Below are 16669 nucleotides of genomic sequence, written 5' to 3'. Positions count from 1 at the left end.
GCACGGAGCTCAGCACAGAGTAAGTGCTCAGAGATACATATCCTGTGTTATATGTCTTATAGCAAATGATGTTTCCAGGTTCCTTCTAAAAAAAAATGTGATCAGACCCATGGCTCCTATAGACCACCAGGTGGCGATGTTGACACAGAACAGCTCGGTGGCTGTAAAGACCCCCATGGTGGGAGGCTGAGGAGATGGTAGTGTCCTGCAAGCCGGGGTAGGGGGGCGGGCACGCTCTTTACAGGGGGTCAGCGCTCAGGAATCCCTTGCACCTGTCACATGATCTTTTAAATTCTCCACGACTTGTCTCCTGTCCTTGCACCAGGAGTGCTGTTCGCCCAGCCGCCGGCCCCCACGCCACCCTCAGCTCCCAGCAAAGGCGGAGGTGGCAGCAGCCGGGGAGCAAACAGCGGGACCAGCAGCAGCGCAGGCAGCCAGGCGGGGCCAGCAGGGTTGTCTGCACCCCCCGCATCTTCTACCTCAAATAACTCATTGCCTTAACCGCTACACTCCTCACCCTGGGAGCCCACCAGACGGGTCAGGGGGTCCAGGTGGGCCAAGCAGGGGCCGGGATGGCGGGAGATACGGGTGGGGAGGGGAGGTATCCACAAAGGAGCGACAGCTGACGCCAAAAAGAAAAGAAAATATATATATACATATATATATATATATATATATATATAAAGAAAATTTAATAAAACAGGGGAAAACCAAGGAACACTTGAATTACTCAGGTTTCGGACATTCAGAGAGATGAATTGTGAGAGCAGCAAAGGAAATTAGAAACAAGAGAGGCAAATGTCTCCTAGGGCTTTCCTGTAGCCCTAGCGGACCCACGTGGACTGGTGTCTGGTTTGGACAGGCCAATCCTGTTTACCTCATACATCCCTGCACTGTGTTTTTTCATTTTTATCTGTTTTTTCCCCTTTTTTTTTTTTCCCTCTTCATCACACACTCACCACACCCAGCTCCTTGAGTTGAATGAAACCCCTGAGCCAAGAGCAGTTGAATTTTTTTCTTGTTGCTTTCGGGAACTTATTATTTTTTTTTTTAAAGAAATAGTGAACTTCAAAGTCTGTAGGGTTTTTAAGAGGTTTCGGGGGTTTTGTTTTGTAAATATTCTATTTTATTCTTGGGGGAGGAATCAAACCTAGGAAAAGGATATATATATCTATATATTTGTGTTCATTCAGGGAAACTGGACTTGAAAAAGCAAAAAAAAAAAAAAAAAAGCAAAAAAAAAAAAGTAATACCCTTTTTATTTTTCCCATGACTGATTTGGGTTCGGTTGTGCATTTCCTGTGGCGCAGTGGGCAGCTGGCGGGCCCAGGACACTGGATCCCTGGGCTAGAGTCAGCAGAGCCGATGAACTCAGGTGCTGTGGTAGGGGCTGCATGCCGGGGGTCCGCGGGAAAGGGGAGCAGGAATGCTGAATGGTAGACATCACCGTACTTGTTCTTACTTCATGCGGGGCTCTTCAGTCAGGAACCCCAAAGTCTTAACTCGAAAGGAGAAATTGCTGGGAGGGGGTTCGCCTGTCAGCCCCAGGCTCCTGTCTCAGGGATGAATACGGCCTGGGGACTCCCTTGCCTGAAAGGGCTGCTTTTGGAGACTTGTCCATGCGGGGGACACGGGTGAGCCGGCCTTAGCTCAGGGCAGGGTTTCTGTGGGGCCACGGCACCCTGAACACCACCCCTCCCCCCAGCATTTTCATCTCCTCCACTTTGTCCCTTCGTACTTCCTGGGGTCCCTGCAGTAACTAAAGGAACTAAATAGAGGCTGAGAAGGGGCCGTGCCCCTCCCTCTGCGACCCTGTGCCCCGTGTCAGAAGGTGGGCATCGGGGGGGCGCGCAGCTGGGGGGCATTAGTTCAGGGCTGGTGAAGGTCTCCACCAGGCGAGCTGCACATCCGTCCTAAGCCCAGGCGCGGTTTGGGGTCCCTGGGGACCAGGTGCTGTTGGGCGGGGCCGTAGCTCCCACAAGGTAGCGCTCTTTCACGTTCCTCTGGAGTGGGGTGGGAGGAGCTCAGCTGTTCCCAGGGTGAGCCTGGAACCTCTAAATGGGCCCAGGGAGCCCGGCCTAACGAGCCCGGAGCGGGAGGGCGCCGCCGGCCGCCTCCCGCCTCCAGCCTCCAGACCCCGGCGTCATCTTGTTGCCTTGGAGACCGTGAGGGTGGTCCTCAGCCCCCCTCCCCCCGCCCCCAGTCTCTCTGGGTTTGGGTTTGCCTTGCAGGGCTGATGTGTGTCTTTGGGAGGGAGCCCGTTTCTTTGGTATATCTCAGGGTCGCTGAAGCCCCCCACCCTTCCAGGAGGGGGTAGCGCTGGACGCGGGGCTTTCTTCCTGCTTTTCCTTCTGGAAGGTTCTCCCCTCCCGTCTCTCACTGCAGCGGCACAATCATTGTGGGAGGGGGATCCTTTTGTCCCCAGACACAATCTGCTCCCCTCTCGCCATCACCCCCCCTTCTCCCTCTCCTCTCCCCCCACCTGACCGCAGCAGCGTGGGCGGCTGCCCTCTGCCCCCCCCCACTCCGCCCCCCATTCTGCCGGCCGCGTGGGTGGGGGGGAGGGGGGGTCTCTGCTGCGAGTTTCTTTCTACCTCAGGTCTGACTTTTGATGCCAAAACCCCCGCCAGGCCGCCCACCCCCCCTAGCCCCCAGCCCCCAGCTCAGGGTCCCACCCCCGTGCGTCCTGTTGAGATCCACGTGTGTCTCGGGGAGCGGGTGTCCTGCAGGAGAGGCGCCTTCCCCCGGGTCTAACTCAGGGTGTGCCTGCGGTGCTGGGCGACGCTGATGATTGTAAGGGATGGGGGGGGGCGTGGGCCCAGGATGGGGGGAGTCCACCGGCCGTGGAAACGCGAGGGGGGCCCGGGGCCAGTGGGCGCTCAGCCCCCAGGGGGCCCTGCCTCTGACTGGGGCGCCCCCATCAGCCCCCCCTGCTCCCAACCCCGCCGCTACCTGTCAGTGGGGGTTTCTGGGGTGCTGCTCAGCACCCCTTATGCAAACCGGGACGGGGATGGGGGCTGAGTGCTGTTCATTCCAGAACAGGTGGGGCTTAGCAGCATGCTGAGGGTGGGGACCCCCAAACTCAGGGTGGAGAGGGGCTCCAGGGGCTCCCCTGCTCTGGAGATGCTTGTGGATGGGCTGCTTCTAGAACCTTCCTTGTGACCTCCAAACCGGCTGCAGGGCTGTAGCTGTCCGGCTGGGGGGCGGGCGGGGGGCGGGACGGGGCACGGGGTGGCGGGTTGGTTTGTAATAGTTGTGTGTTTGTACAGTCACTTTTCTCACTGTTAGCATTTTTGCCCACTACCATCCTTTTTTTTTTTTCCCCCCTTAATTTTGCTTCTGCATTTTTTCTTGGCAAACATGACTTCAGCCTTTCATTCCTGACATGTGAAATTTCAGTTTCTCTGGGGTTTGTCAGAGGGCGTGGGGACCGCGCCTGAACTCAGGTTAAAGGGAAAAAAAAAAACTTCTAATAAAAAGATGTAAAACTACTCTCTACCTCTGGCCGGGCCCAGCCTGTCGCACCCTGGCCGCGGCGGGGCAGCCTGTGACGATTTATTTCAGTTTTTGCAGGACATTCAGGTATTAAAAGGGAGGGAAAAAAAAAAAAGACCAAAAAAAGAAAAAAAGAAAAAAAAAGGTGTGATTTTGAAATTTAAAAGAACACTGAAAGTTTACATTTTATAACATTATTATGCAGATTGTATTTAAACTTCAGAAATATTTAAGACAGTTGTAACCCTGTAAAGCTGATGAAATATTAAAACAAGACAAAACACTTCTTTTAACAGAGAACGGCTCCTGTGGTGGTTTTTTGGGCGTCGCCCCACCCCTACCCTGGGTCCTGGCAGCAGAAGGCACAGGGCCTGACCCAGACAGCGTCCAGCAGGGACTGTGCCCCCCAGGGGACACTGGGTCACGTCCAGGGATGTGTGCGCTCCTGGCATCGAGTGGGGGGGGCGGGGCCCCACAGAAGACGACCCTCCCCCATGTCAGCAGTGCTGGGTGGTGTCACCCTGGCCTTATGTGGGTGAGATGCACGGAGCTGCCCCACGCCCACTGGGAGCAGCCCAAGCAGTCTTGGCCGTGACAGGGGTCCACTCTGCCCCCTCCCCAACCCCCAGCCTTCCTGCTGTGGTTCAGTCCACATTTTTACACTTGACTTGTGGCCGCAAAGAAAGCAGACCAAGGGGCGGGCTCAGCCCTCGGGGCAGTTTGCGACCCCTGGGCTCAGCACACGTGGAAGGGAAACCCCACACACGGGCAAACCAGCACAGCAAGATTTTCTGGGCATCTATTCCTCAGCCATGTCTTGACCCCACCCCCTGCCCAGAGGACGTGACGGGCTCAAGGTCAGCGTGGCCGGATGGTGGGCAGGGCAGGCCTCCTGCCACATGGCTCCCCTGCCACCTGCTCCGGCCACGGCTGGCCTGGGCTGGTCCCTCCTGCCGGGGTCAGCCCCCAGGTCTGTGTTGAGTGAGGAAAAACAACTCACTCCTGTTGGAGACACCTCCCTGTGGCCCATCCACGTGGTTCCAGCCTCTGCGGGCCTGGGGGACCTGGAGAGGTCAGAGGACAGGGGTCAACCCACCTGCCCCTCAGAGCCCCCTGCCCCCCCCCCAGGGAGGTAAAGGAAAAGTGTTTTTTTGTTTTGTTTGTTTTTTTGTTTTAAAAAGGCCCATTCAGCAAACTGGATCGGCCTGTCCAGCATCTTCATTCCTCCTCTGAAGAGGCCCAGAGATGGGGCAAGAGGCCCTGAGGTCACACAGCCCTGGGGCAGGGGGGAAGCCGGGAGGGGGTCGGGCCCCGCCACCTCCTCCCCAGCCTCCCAGATCCCCGAGGAGCCTCCCGCCTGCTGGGCCTCCCGCTCTGTGCTTGTGAGGAGGCCCAGGGAGCCTCCCAGGTGAAACTCAAAACCATGTCTGATCAGCAGAGCTGCGGGAGCCCACCAGCAGCCAAAGGCAGGTTTGGATGAAAGGACGCCGGGAAAAGAAGAGGGTTTTCGCTTGAGTCATCCGCCTTCCCCTCCGCCATTAGTGCACTTAACGGGGCGGCCCCACAAAGGCCAGGGCTGCTGGGTTTGTTCCTGGGTCCCCGCCGCCCCAGGTGGGCAGGGCGTGAGATGGGGCAGTGTACCCTGGGCCTGCAAACAGGAGGCTCTCAGTACATGTGTAGGGAACGAAGAATGCGGGGCTTAGACCCGGAGGGGTTGTGCAGACCTCTGTCCCTCAGTTTCCCCATCCTGCTCCTGCCGCCAGCCTCATGCCCTCCAGGCCTAGGATTTAGTGGGTCTAGGACCAGGAACCAGGCTGGCACCAAGGAGGTCTGGTGACTGGGTGGTCCGAGAGGCCCCCAAAGTGTGGCTTTTGTCCTGCCCTTCTGACACAACTGGTCTGTCCTCATTCCGGAACCAGGCTGGGGGTGGGGTGACCTCTGACCTCACACAGCAGCCTGGCCGAGCTGCGTCCCCCCACGGAGGGGCAGAGGGGAAACAGGAGGAGTGGAGGGAGAGGCCTGGGAGGGGGCCGGGCCAGCACTCCAGCTGCCCTGCCCTCCAGCAGAGCCAGGGGCTGCCCCTGCCTGAGTGACCACAGCAGCGACTTCTGTTTGCACAACTGGTCCCCCTGCAACCGGCACCTGCAGGGCCCACCCTGCGTCCTGGAACCTGGGTGCTTGGAAACTTCCAGGCCAGACCTCCGCAGATGAGGACACACACCCAGGGCTCGAATCAGCATCCCTGATTTGCACATGGGGAAACTGAGGCCCAGAGCTGTGCAGTGACCTGCTCCGCTGCTCAGGACCAGGTTCAAGCCCTGAGTTGGTGGCTAGAAGAAGGCTGCCTTGTTCCACCCCCGGGGGTCGCAGAGTGTGCCCATTCTCAAATGGGGCTCCACAGAATGCCCAGGATTCAGGATTCAAAGAAGGATGTGGTTTTGGGAAAACAGTATCTGAAAAATGTAAACTAGCATTTAAGGTGTTTCATTTTTCTTACTCGCAGTAAGAAAAAAAGAAAAAAAGTTTGAGGAAGCAGGGAGGGAACATCAGCTGGTTCTGGGGGTGGAAATCAGGAACAGTTGGTTCTAGCTCCAATCTGTCTTTGGAATAGATGGTCCTTGCCTCAGTGTCCCCTTTTGGCAGCTTCTGGAGGTTTGGACACCCAGCTCTCCCCAGTTTACAAAAGTTCTTCAGTTTCACATGTCCTTCCCCCCCAACCCTGCCGGGGATAAAATAAAATCCAGGTCCCCACATCCAGCTTCCCCCTCCATGATCTGCCTCAGGGCCTTTGCACGCACCTCTGCCCCTCTTTCTCTTCAGGTTGTTAGTTCCCGCTCTAAGGACACCTGCTCTGGGAAGCCCCTCCTCCAGATCAAGCAGGTCCCCCCTGACGCCCCTCCTCCCGGTTGCTGCTTCTTGCTGTGGCCCCTGGGCCGGGAGCAACTCCGACCGGCATCCCGGTCGGTGGCTCGAGCCTGCCACCTGGCGGCCGGGCCTGGGGCTGCGGAGCCCCAGGCTCCGGGCGCCGTTCCTCCTCCAGGAAGGCCCCTCCTCCGCTCTCCTCTCCACCATCCCCTCCCGGATGGCAGAGCGGGATTGGGGGACGCACCCCGCACCCAGTCTCCCCAATGTTGCTTGTGGGTACGCCGCCCAAGACAGCCATGAGACCGCGACTCCTGAGCGAAATTCCCCGTTTTCAAAGGTTAACAACTAACTCCACATTTTAAAATGCACTGTTTGTAGACGTGGCCTGCGGCCGGGAGCGCTCACACGAGATTGTTGGGTGCTCCCCAGACAGAGCTCGCGACTTGTTCGACCCGCACCAAGTTGCCGAAATAAAAATGTGGATTTTGTGGCCCCCGAAGAAGAGAGGTCCGGGGGAGGCGGACGATGGATCCGTGAATATGCGTCTAACTACGTTTTGAACACCAGCTACCTGTTATGTTAGGTGCGTAGTCTGTTTTACGTGCAATGTCTCATTCGGGCCTGTGAAGTCGGTATTCAATATACGCACGTTAAAAAATAATCACCATCATCATCCGAGAGGTTGAGTGCTTGACCAAAAGCGCCCAGTGGAAATGGCCAAACCAGACCTCCAGGCTCTGAAGCTACTAACCGCTCTCAGGAGACCCTCGGCCTGGGTTTCTCCATCTATTTTTGAAAGAAATCTCCTTCCAAGATCTCTAACCAGGCTGTGCGTCCCTTGATTCTCCGCGGAGCAGGAAAGAAGAGCCCGCCGGATTCACAGGGCCCCCTCCCCGAGTCCTGTGCGCACGCTCGGGTCGGCCAGCCGCCGGGAGCCGGGCAACGTGGGCACCGCTCTAGCCGGCAGGGCGCAGTCGCCCGCGTCTCGCTGGTGATGACGCATGTCCTGGGCGGTGGAGAAAGCATGATGGCGGCGCCCGTGGAGGTGGCCGTGTGTACCGACTCGGCGGCCCAGCTGTGGAGCTGCGTCGTGTGGGAGCTGCACTCGGGCGCCAATCTGCTCACATACCGCGGCGGCCAGGCCGGGCCTCGCGGCCTGGCGCTGCTCAATGGCGAGTACTTGCTGGCGGCGCAGCTGGGCAAGAACTATATCAGCGCCTGGGAGCTACAGAGGAAGGTTCGGCGGCGCGCGCCTGGGCGCCGTTGGCGGGATGCGCGGGGCTCAGGGGCCTGGGGTCGGGAGAGGGGGCGGTGGGGGCCGCACGGGCCCTGAACCCCGGTGGGAAGTGGGGAATCCTATTAGGAGGCTCTGCGCACGCGCGGGTCTGGGGGCTTTTTGGTGGGGGGAGGGAGCCGCGCGCCCGGCGTCGGTGGGAGCGGTTAGGGCGCTGCGCGCACGCGCTGAGCTGAGGGTGGGCTGCCGCTTGGAGGTGTGGCGGGCGGGCTTCGGGGCAGCCAGCGGTGCGCACGCGCACAAGGAGAGCTGGGTGTGGGTCTCCTGGGGGCCCTGCGCTGGAGCCGGCGTGGGGCGGGAAGTGTAATTGAAAGGAGTTTGCCGTAGGGTTTCCGTGGGCATCGTGGGCTTGGAGGGTGAAGGTCTGAGGCCTGGGGGAGCCCGCTGAAGGGGAGCCCGGAGACTCATGTATTTATCACCCCTGAAAAGACGCTTACTTTTTGCCATTAGGGCCCACGGTTTCTCCTACAGAAACTTCGAAATGCAGCCCCTGAAGCTGCTCGCCACGTGTTTTTGCCAGCTGCCATGTCTTTCGGCAAGCTCAGTGCTCCGGTTCTGCCTGGTGTGGTACACACACAAACTTGAGAAGTTGTTCTATTTTAGACATTTAGAAACTGACGCGTACGATCCCAGGCGAGACTTCAGGGGATGCAGGACTGGGGCGAAAGCCTAGTGGCCAGACGGTTCCTCTGACCCCCAGTCCAGAGACTCACTGTCTTGCTTTTTAGAAAAAAAAAAAAAAGTATTTATTCGTTTATTCGGCTGCGCCAGGTCTTAGTTGTGGCAGATGGGATCTTCGTTGCCGCGTGCGGGATCTTTAGTTGGGGCATGCGGGATCTAGTTCCCTGGGGACCAAACCTGGACACCCCCCCACCTTCCCGCACTGGGAGCATGGGGAGTTGCAGCGCTGTCTTGCTTTTGAGGAGAATCCACAGGCCTCCACCTCCACCCCCGCCCTGCAAAGCCTCAGCTGGAGCAAACACCCCCCTTCCTGAACCATGGATTGGGTCAAACCACCCCTGTCCCCACTCCTCTTTCTGGTGCTTTTGGACTTACCAGCTGTCTGGGTGCTGCTCCCACTCGCCTCGCTTCCCCCTGCTCCCTCATCGGGCATGAAACTCAGAAGCTGCTTCTTTCTCTAGGACCAGCTTCAGCAGAAGATCATGTGCCCCGGACCGGTCACCTGTCTTACCACGTCGCCCAATGGCCTCTACGTTCTGGCAGGGATCACAGAGAGCATATACCTGTGGGAGGTGAGCATAGGAGCACAGAACCGGGGTGGCGGGCTCCGCTCGCAGGCTGCCAGCTGAGATCACTGACCCAGTTGTCACCGACAGTCTGTTACGTTTGTGGGGGAAGCTCACCTCACTTCTTGCGTAGACAGTGCAGGATCTGAGGCAACAGAACAAGGCCTTTCCTGACCTCGGCACCGGCAGAACGACCTTCCTGGCTGCCCCAGAGATCAGCAAAGAGAACCGACTGTTCTCTGTGGACTGTGTGAGGCCCGAGGATATGAGAGAGAGCTGGTAACCTCACTCCAGGGCTCTTAAACCTCAGTATGTGATTCTGAAACTAAGAGGCCTTGTTCAGGTGCAGGGAGAGAAACTGAGACAGGTCGCCCTGTGGTAGAAATACTCCTTCTTTTCGCTGTCAAGCTGGTGCAGGGGGTGTGGGCAGACGTTAGCGGCCCGTCCACCATCAGCAGATGTCTCAGGTGGTTGGCTTCCTTGATGGGGGACACTGTGTGGTCCTGGCTCTCCACCCTCTTGGAGAATTCCTGGCCAGCGTGAGCTGTGGCCACGAGGGGGCGCCCCACGGGGCTAACCGAAGGCTGGCACACAGGCTGGGGGCTTTCTGATGCCTGTATCCGCCTCTGTGTGTAGCCTCTCTCCTTCCTTTTGCAGCGGGGTGAGCGGCTGTGTGTCTGTGTCCAGGTGTCCCTCTTAAAGAGACAATGGCCACTTCGCTCCCACGTCACCTCTTCTGAATTGATTACATCTTCAGAGATTATGTCCCGTTCAAGGGAGGTCACAGGTTCTGGAGGTTGGGCGTGGACACGTGTGTCTGGGGGACACAGTTCAACCTGCGGCAGCATCTGTGCCCCCCGCCAGCCAGTTCGGAAGATGGTGACTTGCAGCTCTGGCTGCAAAGATCGCCCCTGGGTCCAGCCGATCCTGGAGAGACCCTCCCTCACCAGCCCCCCTCGGCCTTGTCCCCTTGCTGACACCTTCCCTGGGGCTGTGTCATCTCACTGGGGACAGGGTGGGAACAGGTGCTCGCAGGATCCAAGGGGGCATGGCCCCGCAGCCTCCCTGTTCACTTCAGAGCCACTTGGGGAGGGCCCTCCCCCCTCTCCCCTCCCACTCCCCCAGGGCTCCCCGTGACCCGGTGCCCCTCCGCCTCCCCAGGTTTCCACGGGGAACCTTCTGGTCGTCCTGAGCCGCCACTACCAGGATGTGTCGTGCCTACAGTTCACGGGGGACAGCAGCCACTTCGTCTCGGGGGGCAAGGACTGCCTGGTGCTGGCTTGGAGCCTCTGCAGGTAGAGCCCCGGCCCTGGCGGCTCCCCATCCGGCTGTAGCCTCTGGCCGGGCGAGGCCTTAACCATGAGGGCGGGGAACCTGCTGTGCAGAGAGGCCAGGCCCCGGGGTGGGAAGGGGCTCCAGGTCAGGTAGGCTGGTGCCAGGAGGACGGGGCCCTGGGCAGCTACCCAGGACTTTTATTCGGGTGAGGGGGCCTGGTTGCTGCCCGGAGACAGGGTATAAAGGCGTCGAGATGTGGGCCGCCCTCCCCGCTGAGGTCCGGCTCCTCCCCACCCCCCAAGCGTGCTGCAGGCAGACCCCTCCCGGACCCCCGCCCCCCGACACGTGTGGTCTCGCCACACCCTCCCCATCACAGACCTGCACTGCGGCTTTGGTGGGCCCCTGGCCCGGGTGGCCACTTCCTCGCTGGACCAGACAGTGAAGGTAGGGCCCTGCCCTGACCCCTGCAGTGGATCTGTGAGCTGAGCCCGGCGGCTGGCGGGTTCCTGGCCCATAGGAACCAGAGCATCATCTCCTCCCGCTGGCTGGTGGCTCCAGACAGCTCTTAATCCCCCGCTGCCTGGGGCCTCAAGGACGGCCGGGGGCCGGGGGGTGGGGGGCGGGAGGGGGCAGTCCAGGCCTGTGTTGACTTGGAAGTTCCCACTTGGCCACTGCACCTGGCAGCTCCTGGCCAAGCCTCAGGGGATTTGAGGGAGTCCTCAGGTCTTCGTCCCTGGTTGGGGCAGTCCAGGGCTGACCTGGTGGTGGCCTGGGGGCTGACAGTAACTGAAGCCGGTGGTGGCGAGGGGTCCCAGCATGAGAAGCAGGTCCCTCAACCCCCGAGCCCCCCGTGGTGACAGCTCCCGTCTGAGGTTCCTGTGGCATCCAGAGTCTCCCGGCTGGGCCGCTGCGCTCCACTCCGCTCTCAGACCCATGCCCCCGTCCCTGCCCCCAGCTGTGGGAGGTCTCCTCCGGCGAGCTGCTGCTGTCTGTGCTCTTCGACGTGAGCATCATGGCCGTGACCATGGACCTGGCTGAGCATCACATATTCTGCGGTGGTAGTGACGGCTCCATCTTCCAGGTCGACCTCTGTACCTGGGTGAGTGGGCGTGGGGGACGGGGGTGTGCGCGGCTTGGGGCTGAGATGCAGCTGTGCCCTGTGCTCACCGGCCCTCCCGCTTCCGCAGCCCGGGCAGAGAGAGAAGAGCTTCCAGCCAGAGCAGGACCACGGGAAGGTGTTCAGAGGGCACAGGTACAGGGATGGGGTCGACCAGGAGGTGGGGGGGGGGTCACTGTGCCGCCCTCCCCCGGGCGCCAGGTGACCTGTCTGTCCCCAGGAACCAGGTGACCTGCCTGTCAGTGTCCACGGATGGCAGCGTGCTACTCTCGGGCTCCCACGACGAGACGGTGCGCCTCTGGGATGTGCAGAGCCAGCAGTGCCTCAGGACGGTGGCTCTCAAAGGTGGGCGCACGCAGCCCTCCTGGAGGCCCTGGGCCCGGGGGGCCTTGTCCACACGTGGGCGGCCCGGGGCTGGAGCAAGGCCCCAGAGTTTGCCTCGTGGAGGGTGGGGACGGGAATGCACGGGAGTGTCAGGGCCAGGTGGGTGGCTGGAGGGGCGGAGGGCGGGTCCCGACGCTGCCTGCCCGCCTGCCCCAGGCCCCGTGACCAACGCCTGCATCGTGCTGGCGCCCGTCAGCATGCTGAGCTCCGACTGCAGGCCCAGCCTGCCCTTGCCGCACTTCAACAAGCACCTGCTGGGCGCGGAGCATGGGGACGAGCCGCGCCACGGGGGCCTCACGCTGCGCCTGGGCCTCCACCAGCAGGTACGTCTCACCCCCAGCAGGGACCCCCACCCTTGGGCCTCAGCCTCTGCCGTGTGGCCTTGGGTGCCCTTGGGTCGGGTCCTGGTGGGGACCTTCCACATGCTCCTTTGCTGAAGAGGTTTCTCTGCCCTTGTCGTTGAGGCCAGTCTGATGGATGGTCCCTGGCCTCAGGAAGCCCTGGAACCTTCCAGAGAGGGAGCGGGCCACACTGCCCTTTGAGAACAACAACAGGGTGTTGTTCCAGGGGCCGATCAGGACCCAGAGGTTGTGCACGGGCAGCCACCTTCTCCAGCTGGGCGGCGGGAGCGCTCACAGCCCCAGTGCCCATGGGACCCCCTTCATGACGGCCTGCCTGCCCCTCCAGGCCCCTGGGGCCCCTCCCTACCTGTCCTCAGCGCGGCCAGCCTTGCCCACTGAGGCCAGGCTCTGTCTGCTGTCTCTGCGCCTCGGAGTCACATGAGCCTGCGGGGCTGTCCACACCCCTCCCGGCGGCCTGATGGATGGCTGTGCCAGGCTCCGGGCTGCTGGCCCAGGGCAGCGTGCCCAGACAGGGTCCAGCGAGAGACGGATGGCCTCTGGGCGGCAGCAGGGTCCATAATCTCACAGGGCGGCTGAGCCCTCCCAGGGCTGGAGGCACCAGCTGACCGTTTGTCTGCATGTCCTTCGAGGTTTGATGGGAGTGGCCAGCTAATGCGGCCCCTTCTGTTCCAGGGGTCAGAGCCCAGCTACCTGGAGCGGGCGGAACAGCTGCACGGGGTGATGTGCAGCACGTTGGAGAAGGTGGGAGGGGAGAGGCCCCAAAATGGGGGAGGGGAGGGGCCCAAGATGGGGGCGGGGGCCCAAGATGGGGGCTTGTCCGGAGGGAAGGGCGGCAGGGGGCCTGGGCCTGGGTTGGAAGGGATGTGCCCCCGCCCCACCCCCCGTCATGGACCGTGGGGACGGTGGCCCTCAGTGCCAGCCTCGCCCCGCTGCCTGCCAGTGGGATGTCTGAGGCCCCCTCCCGCTCTGAGCATTCCACCGCCCCTCCCCCAGAGCGTGCTGGGTGGCCAGGACCAGCTGCGGATCCGCGTGGCAGAGCTGGAGGACGAGGTGCGGAACCTGCGCAAGATCAACCGCGACCTCTTTGACTTCTCCACGCGCATCATCACTCGGCCGGCCAAGTGAGCGCGTGCACCCGACCCTGGCCAAGGGAGGCCCAGTGAGCACACACACAGCCCGGACCCGCGCCCGGACCCGCGCCCGGACCTGCCCCCTGGGCTCCCCCCGGGACCCTCCCGACTGGCTGGCAGAGCCCGAGGCCCGCGCCCATCCTCTGCCAGCGTCCTATCATTTGGATTTGCCACCCCCACCAGGGGTCGTGGTCGTGTTGACCCGCTGTCCTTCCGTGACCTCCCATGTCATGTTGGTGCTGTGCCACATCTAACAAAAGAGCTGAAATCCTGCCTCTCGGCCTCCTTGTGCCCACGCCGGGCTCAGGACCCCGGTGGCGGGACCTGCCTCAGGGGCCTCGCCGTAGCCATCACAGCGTCCGAGTTTCAGATCTAGCGTCGAGAAGCCTTGGTTCTCACCTCTTAACTCACCTGCTGCCCCAGTGCCTTTCCATGACCCAGAGGCCATGCCACCAGTGGGACAGGGCAGGGGCATCCTGGGAGCTGCAGGACGAGGTCCCCAGGGGCAGGAGTGACTCAGGGACAGCAGTGTAGTCACACTGGTCCCGTCACCCCAACCTGGGTCAGGGCAGCTGGCTCTGGGGTGGCAGCCAATTCTGGGCCAGGGTCATCTTGACCAGAACCTTCTTGGTGTCAGAGGCCGGAGGGAAGCCAGGCCCTACCCCCACTGCCCAGGGGAGACAGGGACACTGCCAGCTGGCACCCGGAGCCCAGCCGAGAGGTGGGCCCTGAGGCTGCCCATGGAACCTTCCAGAAAGCTGCCCCCAAATGACAGTCTGCTTAATGGTTCAGAAAATCCGCATGACTTAGCAGGTGCTGTAATGATCTCGGCTGGGGGCCAGCGCCTGGTTCATATCTTTAGCTAGTGGGCATCCCTGCTGGGGCTCTGCACCCACCCTCATGGCCTGCCTTGACCAGGGAGCTGCCAGGTGAGGAGTCCTGCTGGCTGATAGGGTCCACGTTGTAGGTGCAGCCCCTGGGCCGCTGGTGGATCCCAAGAAGTGAGGCGGGGTGGGGGGGGCGGGTCGCGAGGCAGCCTGTCAGAGCAGAGCTGGGGATTGGAGCTGCGCCCTCCTCCCCAGAGCACCCAGAGCTGTTTTCCTGTCTGCAGTGTGCGCCCAGTCCGTCCTCACTCCCTTGGTTTCCAGAGGGTCCGGAAGATGATGAGAGGGCCTCAGAATTGGGCTGAGATTCCCCTAGGGCCAAGAGCCACCTCACCTGCCCGGGCCCCTTGTGCCCTGGCCCTGGTGGGGGGGTCCCTGGCAGCCCTGGTGCCGAGCCTGGGGCATGCTGCCCCACGCCCCCAGCTGTCTGCACTCGCCCCGTGATTCAGTGGCTTGGAAGGAGATGCCAGTTTTTGAGGCCCCGGTGTTGCTCTTTGTCTGGTGGAGTCCCAGGCAGGAGCTGGCAGGTGGCCAGGAGATGGGCTGGAGATCACCCAATGTCTGGCAGCCACCTCCTGGGCTCTGGGTTTTTCCCTGGGGAGCAGGGATATTGTTCTCATTGCCTTGGACCTTCAGCTGCCGCCTTGGGTCCTGGGGTTCCTCCTGGCTCACCTGCCACACCTATGGCTGGGGGTGAGGGTAGGCACCCCTGGGTGGGGTCCCCACCCCTGGGGCTGTCATTTTAATGACTCAGCCCTGAAGAGGGGGTTGCCTGGCTGGGCCTGGGAAGATCCTCCAGTTGACACGCAACCGTCTTTGCCCACGCTGTCCCTGCCACCTGTCCTTGCGGGCCTGCAAGGTCTCCTGTCCCCCTTCCGCGGGCCGTGCCGAGGGAGTTCACTGGAGGTCAGCTGGCAGGAGCTGGTTGCAGAGAAGGTTGCTGGTGGGCCGTGAAGGCTGGAGCCCGTTTGCCTCTCCCTGAAATCTCTACGGGGCCCCGGGCAAGCCACACCTGGCCCCGAGGCTCCGTGTCATCTGTAAAAGGGAACGTACACCACCTCGGCCTGCGGGGAGCCTTCAGGAGCTGGTGTGCGGCTGAGCAGGTGTGTCACAGGCACCAGGCACACGGCCAGTAATGCCGTCTGTAAGAATCTGTAGAAGCACAATTTGACCCTGAATCCTGGTCCATCACTGCCAGAGGGGCAGGTGCAGGCGGCACCCAGCATTCACAGATGACTCCTGCATGTGTGCTGAGTTTATGTGAACCGCAGTGGCATACCGCCTCTCACCCACCAGGACAGCTGCTATTTAAGAAACAAAACGTGTCAGGAGGCGGTGGAGAAATCTGAGCCCTTGTGCACTGCTGGTGGGAAGGTGAAATGGTACAGCCGCTGTGGCCAATAGTCTGGAGGGTCATCAAAAAATAAAATGTGGAATCACCATACACTCCAGCAATCCCCCTCCTGAGTGCATCCTCCAAAGAAATTAAAGCAAGAGACTTGAGATGTTTGCACGCTCGTGTTCACAGCAATGTGATTCACAACAGCCGAAAGGTGGAGACAACCCAAGTCGCCATTGACAGATGATAAAACAGTGTGGTCCATTCACACAAGGGAATATTATTCAGCCTTAAAAAGGAAGGAGATTCTGACACCTGCTACAACAGGGATGAACGTTGAGGGCATGATGCTCAGTGAGAGAAGCCAGACACAGGACAAATACTGTCTGATTCCACTCACGGGGGTCCCTGGGGGGGGTCACATCCACAGAGACAGGAAGTAGATGGTGGGGGCCAGGTGCTGGGGGCGGGGTGGGGAGTCAGGGTTTCATGGGGACAGAGCTTCAGTTTGGGAAGATGAGAAAGTTCTAGAGGTGATGGTGGGATGGTTGCACAACGTGAATGTGCTTAATGCCACCAAGCTGTGCACTTAAAAATGATTAAAATGGTGAACTTTATGTATATTTTACCACAATTAAGGAAAAAACCTTGCCTGTGTCCACTTGTTTGATGTGCAGGGTAGCTGGGAGGTCAGAACTACTACCATTGAGCTTGTAAAGATGGGAGCTGAGGGAGTTCCCTGGTGGTCCAGTGGTTGGGACTCCATTGCAGGGGGTGCCAGTTTGATCCCTGGTCGGGGAGCTAAGATCCCACGTGCCTTGGGGCCAAAAAAACAAAACATAAAATAGGGGCTTCCCTGGTGGCGCAGTGGTTGAGAGTCCGCCTGCCGATGCAGGGGACACGGATTCATGCCCCGGTCCGGGAAGATCCCACATGCCGCGGAGCAGCTGGGCCCGTGAGCCATGGCCGCTGAGCCTGCACGTCTGGAGCCTGTGCTCCGCAACGGGAGAGGCCACAGCAGTGAGAGGCCCGCGTACCAAAAAAAAATATATATATATAAAATAGAAGCAATATTGTAACAAATTCGATAAAGACTTTTAAAATGGTCCACATCAAAAAAAAGCTTGAAAAAAAGAGCTGGGAGCTGAGGCGCAGAGGCCAGGGCACCCAGCGCAGGTCATGCAAGTAGTGGGCCTTGGGGGAAGGTGAGGTGTAACAGCAGGACCCGAGATAGGGCGGCTTCAGGGGGTTCCCCCGTGAATCCGACGGGGACCCAA

At 60.5% G+C, this 16669-nt stretch overlaps 2 protein-coding genes across 5 annotated transcripts in view; both read left to right on the top strand.

The window, feature by feature from the left end:
* The window catches only part of ARID3A (AT-rich interaction domain 3A), a 36296-nt gene extending 32501 nt beyond the window's left edge, over window positions 1-3795 (top strand). For all 3 annotated transcript variants that reach the window (XM_067734541.1, XM_067734543.1, XM_067734540.1), the window contains exon 9: window positions 326-3795. In XM_067734541.1, the coding sequence (XP_067590642.1) occupies window positions 326-501 (176 nt within the window). In that variant the 3' untranslated portion in view covers window positions 502-3795. The remainder of the gene's footprint in view (window positions 1-325) is intronic.
* Window positions 3796-7347: 3552 nt separating this feature from the next.
* Window positions 7348-16009, top strand: WDR18 (WD repeat domain 18). Of its 2 annotated transcripts, XM_067734547.1 has the most exons (10): window positions 7349-7597; window positions 8797-8907; window positions 10063-10196; window positions 10479-10620; window positions 11132-11275; window positions 11364-11428; window positions 11514-11638; window positions 11834-12000; window positions 12712-12780; window positions 13033-16009. In XM_067734547.1, the coding sequence occupies exons 1-10, from the start codon at window positions 7355-7357 to the stop codon at window positions 13162-13164; spliced, it is 1332 nt and encodes a 443-aa protein (XP_067590648.1). In that variant the 5' UTR covers window positions 7349-7354; the 3' UTR covers window positions 13165-16009. The 2 variants fall into 2 exon arrangements, with proteins under 2 accessions (XP_067590649.1, XP_067590648.1); XM_067734548.1 differs by lacking the exon at window positions 12712-12780 and having other exon boundaries at window positions 7348-7597.
* Window positions 16010-16669: the final 660 nt, after the last annotated feature.

The sequence above is a fragment of the Pseudorca crassidens genome, chromosome 3 (assembly GCF_039906515.1).
Source record: "Pseudorca crassidens isolate mPseCra1 chromosome 3, mPseCra1.hap1, whole genome shotgun sequence".
NCBI lineage: Eukaryota > Metazoa > Chordata > Mammalia > Artiodactyla > Delphinidae > Pseudorca > Pseudorca crassidens.
Note: the sequence above shows the minus strand (reverse complement) of the source record. Positions and strands in the feature narration are given on the sequence as shown.

What these genes read in the sequence shown, in the direction of transcription:
- WDR18 (XM_067734547.1), top strand. Translation starts at nt 7,355, where the DNA reads ATGACGCATGTCCTGGGCGGTGGAGAAAGCATGATGGCGGCGCCCGTG. An exon ending in CTGGCTTGGAGCCTCTGCAG is followed by an intron (nt 10,197 to 10,478) that starts GTAGAGCCCCGG and finishes CCACCCCCCAAG; the next exon opens with CGTGCTGCAGGCAGACCCCT. An exon ending in CGCTGGACCAGACAGTGAAG is followed by an intron (nt 10,621 to 11,131) that starts GTAGGGCCCTGC and finishes CCCTGCCCCCAG; the next exon opens with CTGTGGGAGGTCTCCTCCGG.